Source organism: Equus quagga, unplaced genomic scaffold (genome assembly GCF_021613505.1).
Source record: "Equus quagga isolate Etosha38 unplaced genomic scaffold, UCLA_HA_Equagga_1.0 204757_RagTag, whole genome shotgun sequence".
NCBI classification, from domain to species: domain Eukaryota; kingdom Metazoa; phylum Chordata; class Mammalia; order Perissodactyla; family Equidae; genus Equus; species Equus quagga.
Window position 1 is genome coordinate 1 of NW_025798733.1, and position 14,288 is coordinate 14,288.

At 45.8% G+C, this 14,288-nt stretch overlaps 1 protein-coding gene across 1 annotated transcript; it reads left to right on the forward strand.

The window, feature by feature from the left end:
• Positions 1–6: 6 nt before the first annotated feature.
• LOC124233548 (sialic acid-binding Ig-like lectin 14) lies at positions 7–3,146 on the forward strand. Its single transcript, XM_046650692.1, has 4 exons — positions 7–145; positions 1,684–1,941; positions 2,047–2,182; positions 2,319–3,146. The coding sequence occupies exons 2-4, from the start codon at positions 1,779–1,781 to the stop codon at positions 2,353–2,355; spliced, it is 336 nt and encodes a 111-aa protein (XP_046506648.1). The 5' UTR covers positions 7–145; positions 1,684–1,778; the 3' UTR covers positions 2,356–3,146.
• The last annotated feature ends 11,142 nt before the right edge of the window (positions 3,147–14,288 follow it).

The following is a 14,288-nucleotide window of genomic DNA, read 5'->3' on the forward strand; positions in this document are numbered from 1 at the left end:
CACTCGCTGGACCCCAAGACCCTCCGTTCCTCAGTACTCACCTTCACACCGAGGCTCCAAGACCGTGGCACCAACTTCACTTGTTGGGTGAAACACCAAGGAGCACAGGCGGCCACGGAGAGAACCATCCAGCTCAACATCTCCTGTGAGTGCTGGAGGGATGGTTGGTCCCTGAGGGCGGATGGGGCTGTGTGTGTAGAGTAGAGGGAGAGAGTGAGGGTGAGCTAACCTTCAAACTCGCAAGCATGGATCTGAGCCCTGGGAGTCCAGGTGGGGAGCGTGCAGGAAGAACAGCAACCCCCACCTTCTCCGGTTTCCACCACCATCCTTGGGTCCTGGCTCAGCTTCCATCCCACTCCTCACCTCTGAAACGGGGCCATGTCTTTCTATCCCAGATGCTCCACAGAACCTCACCATCCATGTCCTCTCCGGAAATATCACAGGTAGGAAAGAACCTCTCCTCTCCGGGGTTGTGACCTGCCCCTGGGGCCAACTCTGAGCAGAGAGGGTGCATTACAGCTTGAATGGGATCCGATATGGGCAAAGCAAGGATAAAAATGGCCACCTTCTCCCCCCACTTCCCGTGTGCCCACGTCTGCACACATGCACACACATGTGCACACACACACACATGCACTCTGTTCAAAGCCCATTTCGCCCCACCATGGCACTGCTCTGTGCTTCTCCTCCTACGGCTCCACCCCAGCCTGCTTAATCCTATTCCTGCTGCATTCGTGGAATCTATTTCCCGAAGCCGTGGGACTCTCTGTTCTCCCTCCTCCAAACAGTCCAAGGGTGTCCCAGTGGGACGTGGAGCCTCCTCTGAAGGTGTGAGGCCCAGACACTCTGGGCCAACCTCCTAGGGTGTAAATGCCCAGACCCAAGTCAACGGGCCAGGAGAGGAGAGGGAGATGCCCACCAGATGGTGGAAGGAGGGAGGGATGGAGACTGCCGGCCTCCCACAGTGCTTTCCAGGACTCTCTCTCTGTAATTCCGTCCCCTAAAACCCTCAAGATTCTGCAACTCCCTTTCTCACCGGCTGCACTCCATGACTCAGCGAGTCTCAAGAACTTTGCTTCTTCAATTACTTCCCTCTTCTCCTTGCCCTTGGCCTCAGACTCAGCTCCAGGCTTGTCCTTGACCCTGAACCATTGCTTCAACCTCTTCCTCAGCCTCCCTGCCTCCTGTCTGTGCCTCCATTCCAGGCCCCACTTGGCGCAGCAGGAGCTTTCTAGACTCAGTGCTGATTCTGTGTTTCCCAGACTCACAGCTGCTATGACTTCCCAGTGATCTCAGGAGAAAACCAAGTGCCCTCAGCCTGGCACTCAAGGCTCCAAAATATCTGACTTGCCTCTCGCCCATCCCTGTTGTGTGTTAGGTTCTCCTGGTCCTCCCTGCAGGTAACAGAAACAGGTGCATTCCCTCATCTGCCAGCCTGTCTCAGCCCTTGGTACATGTCCACCTGAGCTGCCCACCCGCTTCTCATCCTTCCCACCTTATATCAGCCTCCTTTTTTCTGGCACCCTGACCTGACCACCAGGGTCATTGCCTCTTGAGCCATGATGAACCCATGCCCTCGCACTGGTCATATGGTCCTACCTTTCTCCTTCTGGCTCTGTGGGAAGAGTGAGGGGGAGGTGGACCTCTTGGCTCCACCCACCTTGCTGTGCCTCTCTCCCCAAGCCCTGAAGACACTAAAGAACGGCGCATCGCTGCCTGTCCTGGAGGGCCAGTCCCTGCGCCTGGTCTGCGTGGCTGAAAGCAACCCCCCTGCCACGATGAGCTGGTCCCGTGAAGGAAAAGCCCTGAGCCCATCCCAGCCCTCTGCACCCGGGGTCCTGGAGCTGCCCCAGGTGGGGGCCGGAGACGGAGGGGAATTCACCTGCCGAGCTCAGAACCCGCTGGGCTCCCAGCATGTTTCCTTCAGCCTCTCTGTGCAGAGTGAGTTGCAGGGCAGCTGCTGGCCTGGGCAGCCTGGTCCGGTGTTTGGTCGTGGGAGGGACTGGGGCCTGGGGACAGAACTTCACCCTCTCTCCCCTTCCCCAGGAAGCCCCTCTTCCTGCAGCTGTGTGACTGAGGAGCAGCAGGGCTCCTGGCCCCTGGTACTCACCCTGATCAGAGGGGCGCTCATGGGGGCTGGCTTCCTCCTCACCTATGGCCTCACCTGGATCTACTACACCAGGTGAGCAGGCCTGGCCCTCTCTGGGGAAGTCCAGTGATTGGCCCCTGAGTTCCAGGTGGGGCTGAGCTGTCCCATCCTGCCTGGAGTCAGAGTCAAAGTGTCGGACTCTAATCTGAGACCCGTGTTGGCTCTGCAGGTGTGTAGGGCCCCAGGGCACAGGGTTGAAGGCCTGACTGAGGATGCCTCCTTCTTAAGAGATTGAGGAGTTGACATGGAGCCCAGAGGGGCAGACGTGGGGACATCACTCTCAGCACCTCCCTGGAAACTCTCGTCTCAAATCCTGTCTCATCTGTACTCACGGATTTCAATTTGTGGAGTTCGCAACCTGGAGAGGTCAATGCCATTGAAAGAAGATTTTTATTACTTCCATTTCTGGAGAGAAGGTGGCACGTCACCCCCGGCAGCGCCACAGGGGAGGCACCTGTTTGCGTCAGGAGACAGAAGCAGGTGCATGGAAGCCTAGGCCAGGGCGTTTCTTGGGGTTTCCCCAGGAAAGGCAAGTTAGGGCAGGGCACACGGTTTAGAATCAGGGAGCTTGAACAATTCTGGTGGGCTTTGCGCAACCGGGGTGGTCTCTAGTTGTCTGGTACCTGGTCCTGGGCGATTGGGGCAGGAGAAATAGTGTCTTGGTGTGTGGGAGTTAGACAAAGGGGTTCCTGGGGGACATGGACTCAGGATTGCTTGGTTTGCATCTGAATTGGTCTCCTGGCAGAGCCCTTTGCTGTCTCTAGGAATTGGCTACCCCTGGGGGTAGGGGGAAGGGTAGGGCAGACTCCCACTGGCCAGCAAGCTTTCAAAGGTGTGAAAACATCATAAGATACAGAAAATAAAAACATGATCATTTTGTAGACATCCCACTGACTGCCCACTGACACACCCCATCGGCCTGCTCCCCTCCCCATCTCTTACCAACCCGTCCTTGTTGGTCCTGCCCACCCTGCCCCTCCCACCTACTCTCTCTCCATCCCCAGCCCTAGGAAGGGAAAGACCTTGGGGCCTTACCCTCTTGTTACCCAGGAGTTACCTGGTTAACACCTGAGTTTCTGGTCTCCCAAACTTCTCCATCAAAGTAGACATGGATACACAGTAGGGTCAGGAGCACAGCTTTTCTTTCCCGATTTAAAGATGCCGATCTCATAATAATTATAATGAAACCTCACAACATTTAATTATAAACAAAAGTTTTACTAAGCCATAAAACCTAAAACGGGAGCTTACCATTGACTGTCTCCATGGGAATTTCTAGAGCAAATTTATGTCTGAATCTTCTATTATTTTTGTTGAACCTGTTTCCACTCAGGCTTTTTGTCTATTCAGCGTTTTTTGATGTCTGACTTAACCTGAGTGAAATAAGCAAACCTCAATAGTATGACTAGATGAATGTTTATGTACGTGCACACCCACGCTTCCACCACCAGGCTCCACGTACAGATTCTTTCCACCCACCCTGGTGGTCAGGTCAGGCTACCAGAGCGAAGGGGGCTGAGCTGAGGTTGGAAAGATGAGAAGTGGGCAAGAAGCTCAGGTGAAGAGGTGCCAAGAGCTGAGACAGGCTGGCGGCGAGGGGATGCCCTGTATCTGTTGCTTGCAGCGAGGACCAGGAGAACCAAAGACACACAGCGGTGGGAGAGAATGAAGATCGGATACCTGGAGCCTTGAGTGCAGGCTGAGGGTGCTGAGTTTTCCTTGTGGCTCTTCAAATCAACACAGTCCCAAATGGACCACCTCCCTCTTCCCTGTCCCTCTAAATCAATATTGCCAGTGTTTGTGCTTCATAGAAGTGGAGTCAGACTTTGTACACATTTTTGTGTCTGGTTGCCTTTTCTCAGCATTGTGTTTCGGATTCATCCATGTCGGTACCTCTATCAATAATTCATCTTTCTTCTTGGTATTGTTTTGCTTTTTTTTAAAAGATTTTTTTTAATTTTTTCCTTCTTCTCCCCAAAGTCCCCCGGTACATAGTTGTATATTGTTCGTTGTGGGTCCTTCTAGTTGTGGCATGTGGGACGTTGCCTCAGTGTGGTTTGATGAGCAGTGCCATGTCCTTGCCAGGATTCGAACCAACGAAACACTGGGCCGCATGCAGTGGAACGCACGAACTTAACCACTTGGCCAGGGGCCAGCCCCTGTTTTGCTTTTAATATAGTATTTCATGTGTGAACATACTTCGAACTTATTTATCTATTCTAAAGTACAATGGCATTAAATTAGTTTCCAGTGTTTAGATTTTCAAAAATCATCTTGATATGAATTTTGTGATGAAAATGGGAGCACTAGCACTTTTTCCTGGTGGGTATGGGATTGCTCCATCGTAGGGTAGGTGTCTATTGAGCTATAGAAGATACTATCAAACAGTTCTCCTGAGACGTCAGATGGATTTCCATCCCGCTGTGTTTTGAGAGTTCTCATCTATCTACATCCTCAGCCACTCTTTTATCGTCTGCCTGTTCAATTTTAACCATTGCAATCTGTTTGTGGTGGTATGTCATCGTCATTTTAATTTACATTTCCCTAATGAGTCATGATATTGAGTCTTTTTCACACATTTGTTGGCCATCTGAATATCTCCTTTTGTGAAATGGCTGTTTGGGCTCTTGCCCATTTGAAAATAAAAATTGGGCTGTCTTTTTTGCATTGATTTATTCAAGTTCTTTATTCTGGATGTGAGTCCTTTAAATTGTGACTTTCTCTCTATTTTCTTTTTCCTGTGGAAGATTCACCCTGAGCTATCATCTGTGACAGTTTTCCTCTATTGTTCAGTATGTGGGCTGCTAGCACAGCATGGCCACTAAGAGAGCAGTGTAGGACCAGGCCCAGGAACCAAACTTGGGCTGCTGAAGTGGAGCATGCTGGACTCAACCAGTAGACCCCTGAGGCTGGCCCTAAATCGTGACTCTCTTTTCCCATTTGTCACTCTCTTTTTTGATGAGTGAGAGTTTAAAAAAATATTTTTTTAAAGATTGGCACCTGAGCTAACAAGTGTTGCCAGTCTTTTTTTTTTTTCTGCTTTTTCTGCTCAAATCCACCCAGTACATTGTTGTATATTTTAGTTGTAGGTCCTTCTTGTTGTGGCATGTGGGATGCTGCCTCAGAGTGGCCTGATGAGTGATGCCATGTCCACACCCAGGATCCAAACCAGAGAAACCTTGGGCCGCCACAGCGGAGTGCACGGCGCAAGCTTAACCACTCAGCCACGGGGCCTACAGCAAGAGTATTAAAATTTTTAATGAAATCTCTTGTCAATCTTTTCATTTTTGTGTACTGCTCTTGCTGCCCCAGTTGTGAAATCTTAGCATATCCCAGTATCTTAATGATCTTATCAAATATTCCCATTAATTTTTATGAAATTATTATATAGTAAAATTTATTTTTTTGCTGTATGGTTCAATGAATTTTAATGGACATATGAATTTGTTTAACCAACACCGCTACAATTAGAATATAGAGTAATTTCATTACTGAAATACTCCCTTATGCTGTTCCTTGATAATTTACAGCTTCCAAGCAAACTTCACCCCTGACAACCGCTGCTCCATCCTGCATAACTACAGTTTTATCTCTTCAGAATGTCATACAGGGGCTGGCCTGGTGTGTAGTGATCAAGTTTGTGCTCTCCGCTTTGGCGGCCCAGGGTTTGTGGGTTCGCTTTCTGGGCACTGCACACAGAGATCGTCAAGCCATGCTGTGGCTGCATCCCACATGAAACAGAGGAAGATTGGCACAGATGTGAGCTCAGCAACAACCTTCCTCAAGCAAAAAAATAGACAAAAAGAACGTCCTAGAAATGGAGTCATGTGGTGTGTAACCTCTTTCACTCAGCTTCTTTCACTCAGCACTATGCCTTTGAGACTGGTCATAGTTCATTTCTTCTTCTTGCTGAGTAGTATTCCATAGTATAGAAGCATCATGTTTATTTATCCATTCCTCTGTGAAGGGCATCTGGGTTGTTTTCAGTTGTGGACCATTAAGAGTAAGGCTTCTCCAAACGTTTATGTACGAGTCTTTGTGTGGGCATATGTTTTCATTGCCTTTGGATAGATTCCTAGGGATGGGATTACTGGGCCATATGGTAAGTTCGTATTTAATTTTATGAGAAACTGTCAAACTGTAGTGTGCAGTTTTCCTGGAACTGGTCCGTTTAATTAAGTTGTGAAGTTTATATGCATAAAGTTGCTTGTACGAGTCCCTTGTTATCCATTCAATATCTGTGGGGTAGGTAGTGATGTCCTTCCTTTCGTTCACAATATTGATAATGTATCTTCTCACCTTTTTTTTAATCTTGTGAATCTTGCTCGAAGTTTATCAACTTGATGTCAATGTTTAATGTACCAGTGTTTGCATTCATTGTTCTGAAATGGATTTTCTGTTCTCAATTTTATTGATTTCTGCTTTATCTTTGTTATTCTTTCTGCCTGCTTGGGTATAATGTATATTCTGCGGTTCTTGGGTGTAACATTCTATATCTGTAACTAAGGTCAAGTTGCCCTATTCTGTTGTTGAAATCTTTTATATCCCTAACTGATTTTCTGTTCCTTGTTCTGTTAGTTCCTGAGAGAAGGAAGATCCATGAACTTGTGCTTTGTGTATTTTGAACTATGTTATTAGGTGCATATAAATTCAGGGTTATTATGTATGCTCATTGAACTGAACTTTCTCTTTAGAAATATTTCTTGCCGACATCATTATAACGACAAGTTTTCTGGGTTATGGTTAACAGGTCAAATCCTTTTCCCTTCTTTGTTTTTCAGTCAGTTTGTTTTCTTATGGCTAAAGTGTGCCTCTCAAATAGCTAAGGTTCTTTCTCAAAATCCAGTCTGACATCCCTTGTCTTCCATTTGGATCATTTTGTCTTATTATGGATATTGTAATTTCTGATATAATTAGTGCTACCAGAGCCTAGGTGGAGAGAAGAAGGGGGAGTCATGTTTAATGAGTACAGAGTTTCAGTTTTGCAAGATGAAAAACTTCTGGAGATCTTTGGACAACAATGTGAATATTCCTAACACTACTGAACTGTACATTCAACAGGGTTAAGATGGGAATTTTGTGTTATATATATTTTACCATAATTAAAAAATTTTAAAATAAATCATTTTTACTTCTCCTGTAGAGCTTGCTTTACTATTTCTATAATGAAAGTTGACTTGAGTTCAATTCTGTCCACTTCCTTTTACTCTGAAATCTTATTTCAATTTAATTTTGGGATGATACTTTGTCTGGGTGTGGAATTCAGGTGGCATATTTTTGCAATATCTTTAAAGATCTCACTTCATCGTCTCTTGACTTAGTTTCTTGTGTGATGTCATCTTCATTATTATTGTCACTCCACGAAGGCAACTAGTTGTAATTTTAAAAATATTTGGCTGCTTTTGCCATAAAAAAGGACAAAGTCGTCCCATTCACAACATGGATAGACCTCGAGGGTATTATGTTGAGTGAAATAAGCCAGACAGAGAAAGACGAACTCTGTATGACTCCACTCATAGGTGGTAGGTAACATATGGACAAAGAGAACTGATCGGTGGTTGCCAGGGGAAAGGGGGGTTGGGGGAGGGCACTAGGGGTGAAGTGGTGTACCTACAACATGACTAATCATGATGTACAACTGTAATTTCACAAGGATGTTAACTGTCATAATCTTAATAAAAAAATATTTGGCTGCTTTTAAAGATTTCTTATTGTGTTGTGACAATAATCCTCTACTATTAAGTGTAATGGGGGAAAGTATGAGGCTGAGGAGTTCAGGTGGGGGTTGAGCTGGGCTTGCTGGCAGCCTCTCTCCATCCAGAAAATGGGTGCCGGGGGGGCCTGCCTGACCTCAAGCTCTATACCTCCTCCTACCCCTGGAATTCGGAGACTGACTGATGAAGCTGATGGTTCTGGGCCAAACCTGTAAGGAGTGTGAGCAATGAGTTCAAACATCTCCTCTAGTGGTTATAACTGACTCTAGAGCCAAACGTACAGAAAAGAATCCAAGTCAGTTTTACCACTTTATGGAACATCAAACCAACCACTGCTCCCTGAAGATTAGAATCTCTCAGATTGTTAGGGTGGCGGAACCGGCACGTACTTGTTCCCCATGGAGAAGGTCTCATGTGACATGTACTCTGGACCATCGACATGCTGAAGACATCTTGTCCAGCAGAGGGAGGACTTGACCATGCTTGGGGTGGACTAGACCATTGCTGAGCAGTTGACTTAAAGAGACACTCTTTGGCCTGTGGGATTTTTGTTTGGTGCATCAATGCATTAACCTTTCCAGGAGCCCCCAAATCAAATACAACAAGAGCAAGGCAGCTGTGGTGAGTGAGTGTAGTAGGTCTGGTGTAAAGAAAATGATCGAGGAGTGTAGTGAGTTTTGGCCCAAGTGCCAGGAAGACCGCAGTGCATGGTGGGGAGTGTAGCAAAGTAAAAGAGGTGGCCCCTGCTTAGCCCCATTTAGGTCACCATCAGGAGAGAATGCCAGATCTTCCAATTTCTCAAGGAAATTTGGGCTTTAATATCATTCTAAGAGACTTCCCAATATTTAAAGGCTGCAAACTAATTTATAGTAATTATTAGGGAAATACAAATCAGAACCATAGTGAGTTCCTACTTCACACCTAGTAGGCTGACCATTATATAAAAATAGTAACAAGTGTTAGGAAAGATGCGGAGAAATTATAACCCTGGTGTGTTGCTGGTGGGACTGCAAAATGTTGCAGGCACTGTGGGAAACAGTATGGTGATTTCTGAAAAAATTATGCACAGAATTTCCATATGATCCAGCAATTCCACTTCGAGGCAGATACTGAAAAGAATGGAAAGCAAGGTTGAACAGATATTTGTACACCCATGTTCATAGTAGGATTATTCCCAATAGCCAAAGAGTGGAAGCAACCCAAGTGTCCACCGATGGATGAATGGATAAACAAAATGTGGCAAATACATACAATGGAATATTATTCAGCCTTAAAAAGGAAGAAAATTCTAGCACATGCTCCAATATGGATTAACCTTGAAGACATTATGCTAAGGGACATAAGCCACACAAAATGTCAAATACTTTATGATTCTACTTCGATGAGGTGCAGGCAACAGTCAGATTAGAGAGACAGAAAGTAGAAAGGTGGTTGTCAGGGGCTGGGGTGATGGAGAAAGGGAGTGTTAACATTTAATGGGGACAGAATTCCAGTTTAGGAAGAAGAAAAAGTTCTAGAGATGAATAGTGTTGACAGTTACACAACAAGGTGAATGTCCTTAATGCCACTGAACTGTACACTTGAAAATGGTCAAAGTAGTAATTTTTGTTACATATATTTTACCAAAAGAAAATATTTCTATAAACACTTTCAGTCAAAGGAAATATGAATACAAGCTAGACATACCCCATCCAAGGAAGCCAAATCAGAGAGGATGACTTCATGGCCACCTGAGTTTTCTCTCTGCCCTGCAACCAATCATCTTCCCTGTGGTCCATACCTCTCCTAGGTGGGGCCCTTGATTATTGCCTCCACATACTTCCTGCCTCATGAAGCATACCACAGTCTCAAAGGGGTTGTACCTTTGTTCCCAGCTCCTTCTCTCTCGCTTTAATGTTGTGCAAATTGCACTACACGAGGCTCATATCTTCCAAGATAGTGGCAATAGATTTCAGTTTTTATGGTCCAAACCAGTAGCCCTCAGCTCCATCCTGCTCACATTTTCAAAGCCACAGGAAGTAACTGGATCTCCCATGCTCAATAATTACAGAGAACCAAAGCAGCCAACCCACCACAATATGTGGGAGAATTCCTGGGGGTGATGGGGTTTGTCATATGCCAGCTGGTGTCCTCTCCCCCAACATGAGGCCTAAGACTTCTTGGTGGCATTTCCCCAGCACTAAAGTCAAGCATATTTTGTGTGATGCTCTTCACTCAAGGTTTGGGGACAGCAGAAGAGAATGACCCTCCAGGTTAGAAAGTAGTTCAAATTGGCTACTAGGCATCATGTTCCAAAAACTCATCCACCACAGAAAGTCTCTTCCTGATTGTCTCTCTCCTGTCACCGTGCTGCAGGGGCCAAGAGGCCATCTCTCAACACCTCATCACATTGTCATGGAGTCTAGAACTCTCAACAATGCTTTTTCTTTCCTCCACAAGGGGGAACCTTTCGGTTCATGTAATTTTATCATCCGATGTCGTTTTAGCTTCTGCTTCACCTCGTTCTCCAATAGCTCACACGTCCAAAACCATCAATAGTAATTTTATGTCATGTGAATATCACCTCAATCAAAATGCTATTATTAGTTTGTTTTGAAAAAAGTATACATAAACACACTCCTCACTCTGAGAACTACATACGTCTTCTTGAATGTTTGAAAATGGCTGCTTATTTTCCACAATAAATTAGTTGAGTTATTTAACCTTTATAAGATGGGTATGGTGCCCCTGAGCTGGGTTCGCCTGGCCTCTTCCCTATAATTAGGGTCTGTCTTTCCTCTTACAGGTTATGGAGAAATATCCTCTCCTGCCCTTCTGTCTGTACCTTGTGGTTTCCGGTTGCACTTCCTCTCCTCTCAGCCATCCATCTGCTTGTCGCCCCTAAGAGGCAGGACAGAGTATGGGGATTAGGGGAGTGAGGATGTCAAGAGAAACCTCTGGACCCTCCAGCTTGAGAGATGCCTCTAGCCTTGAGTAGAATGAAGCCAAGGGGAGCTCAGGAGGAGAGCAGTGCTGGCGCTGCAGGTATCTCTGTCCCTCACCCCAGGGCACAAGTCACCAGAAGCACTTTACCTTCTCCTACATTTGGGATCCTGGACAGACTCACTGTCACCACACACATGGTCACTGGGCTCTAGTGGCAACACATGAACAGGATCGAAGTACAAAGTATAATCCTCAAGGTCAATGTCACCCCCTCCGTTTCCCCCGGAACAATAACTGCTCTCTGAGCACCAAGGGATCACTAATGGGCATCAGTGGGAGACAGGTATTGAGAGGATTTGGTACAACATATAGCTATTCACTCACAGAGTCACCGTGAGAGTGACAAGTGGGGCCATTCTCCAAGAGAGGGCAACGGAAGTAGAGACTGGGATGGAATCACAGATGGAGTTAGTGGGGATCTCTTGTTAGCCATGGTTTGGAAGGGGCCCTGGAGCCAAATGGAGACGAACCACTCATTAGCTTCCCTCAGACAGGTGCTACCTTCACCTCTCAGAGATCTGAGATGCCTGACTACTTGGTGGTCATCTCCGCTCCTTGTCTTGGTGTTCACCTTCACTCCTTGTTTTCATGTTCCCTTTCTCGAACTGGAATGAAGATGGAGAGAACTTGGATGTCCAGGTCCTGAGGAGGCAAGACTTCTGAGGGGTAGAGGCCAGGGTGTGGACCAGGGGCAGGGGAAGTAAGTGTGGTCAGAAGATTCCTGAAGACTCTCCCAGTCCAGGGCAGTCTGGAGCTCAGCATCTCTCGGCTGCCTGCACATCTCCCTGACACTCTTGCTGTCGTTGGAGGCTCAGGAAAGATCATCTGGGTCCTGGGAGGACAGGGAATGAAGGGGAAGGGGCTACAGTCTAGAGATAGGAATATTGCCTCCTCTCTCCTCTTCCCATGTGGCCCTGCTTCCTGCCCCTGTGCTGCTGGTTTCCAGGGGGCTCCTGGGGCTCAGGGGGCTCATGGGAAGCCCCAGTGGGCCCACCTTCCTCCTCACCCATTGTCTTAGCTTGGTGGATGCCAGGTGAGCAGGCCATGCCAAACCCAGGCTAATCAATTTCTGGAATCTCATTTCTTCCAAACTTGAATCTTAGAACTCAGTCACTGAAATTCCATTTGGAGAGAGACCTGGGAGGACAGAATGAGCTCCCCTCTGCCTTTTGGGTACGGTTGCCCAGGAGGGATGTCCTAGCCTCACTCTCATCCCACTCCAAACCTTCACAGCTTCATCTTCCTGCCCCATCCTGCTCCCCTCCTCAGACCCCTTCCCCACTCCGCCTCTACCTATCCCCTCTACCTCCCTCCCATCACTCAGGGCTTACAACATCAAATCTCTCTTCTCCACACAGAGAATCTGTGTATCACTGTCTCCATGGGAACCTAAGACAAGGCATATTGGACCCTTGAAGTCCCCCAAGGACCATCCTTAAACAGGTCCCTTGTTCTCTTACAGTTATCCAGTCTCTACACAAGTCTTAGACATCAGGATTCAGGGCTGGGCGTTTGGTGGAGGAATACCCACAACTCTCTCCACTCTTGTCTGAGAAAAAACAATCGAATACTGCTCATCTTTTTCATTGTCCATACAAGTTGGCCTCTCTTTCCCAGATATTCTGAATCCCAGCATGAGCTGAACCAAGGATGCAAATGCACTATTTTTGCCTTTTTATTGAAGTGGTTCTAAAGTCCACTAGTCTTAATTGTGGTGCAATAAATATATAGATAGATAGACAGACAGACAGGTGCAGATATAGATATACAGATATATATTTTTGTGAAACTACCACACATTTCAAGGTGTATACTTTAAATATTTTCCATATTCTAGACAGTTTTTCCATGTGACACGAGCTATACTACGTCTCAGTCCATACTTTCTATGGTTAGAGAAACCATTATTCTCACATTTATCATCACTAATTAGTTATTTTGGTGCTAGGAATTTCAGTATATGGAATCATGCAGCATGGGACTCTTTCGTACCTGTCTGCTTTTCCTTAACATTTGTCTGTAAAATCTCACTATATTCTTGAGCGTGTCTGTGGCTGACTGTTGACTACAGTGTATTATTTCATCGTATGAATATACCACTGTTTCTTGAGCTCATTTGATGCCGATGGACATTTGTGTTAAGTCCAGCTTTTGGCCGTTATGAATAAAGCTGTTAGAACATTTTTGTACATGGCCTTTGATGGACATGTACACTCATTTCCTTTGGGAGGATGGATAGAAGTGGACTTGTTAGACCCTAGAGGATGTGGTTTTAGCACTAGTAGACACTGCCACAGAGTTTTACAGGCGACTGTACTCATTTGCATCCTCCCCAGCAGTTTGAGGAGCTCTGGTTCCTCTGCCTCCTCTCCAACACGTGGTAAGATCAGCCTTTCAGCTTCAGCCATTCTGATGCATGCAGATCCATGGTTGTTTAACGGGTCTTGGGAACTCTGCAATCTTTATCAGGATTTTTATTCTGTCCTCTCTCTTTTGGGGAGGCAACTCTTATGTGCTTTCAGCTTATTTTCTTGTATATTCCATGCCTTTTGTAGCTTCTATCTACGACTTCATTTTGAGTCAATCATTCCTTTTCTATTTATTAAGAAAGACATATTTTAGAGGACCTAAATGTGTGTTTCCAGCATAGCTAAATTCTCAGGAAGCAGATGGTAAAATAGAAATGATCTCATTACTCGTTTACGTTACTGATACTGATTTTGGATTCACGAAGGTAAATTCACAATAGTCTTTAACGTCTGGGAACTAAATTTCTGAATTGTGAGCCATTTGTCATTTTAATATTTAAAATTCATTCTAAGCCAGCGGTAGCTGTCTTATCTCATTAGTGGTGCCTTTCCAATTTTTTGATCATAAGTTTATTTTTCCTGTGTCCTCTGAGATATAACAAACAGTACAAAAGAAGGCCTGAACCCTACATGTTCTACTTGAGGAATAATCATAAAGGGGACGCCCATGGAATTCCTACCCGGGTTGAGAAATAGAAGTTGGCATGAAGCCCCCAAAGCCGACTTCGTGTCTCTCCTCACTCCAACGCTCCTCAATGACCTTGAATGTTTCTTTTTACTTTCTCCTTTTGGCATTAACAGTGTATCACCAAACAGTACCGTTTGGTTTTGCTGTTTTTAAACTTTATATTAATGGAGTCTTACTGACGTATGATTCTGCTTCTTTCTCTCAGACTTCCAACAGACCTTGCTTTGTGTGGCAGTGTTTCTTTGTTTTGATTGTCATATAGTTGACAACTACTGTACACCTACAACACCATGAACACTTTAGACCATTGACAGACATTTCTAATGTCTCCAGTGAGGTTAGTATACACAGCGCTGCCCTGAGGGTTCTGGACTATCTCTCGAGTGCACATGGGTTAAGAGTTTCTCTAAACTGTCACCATCTGATAGAAGCATAATGTGAGC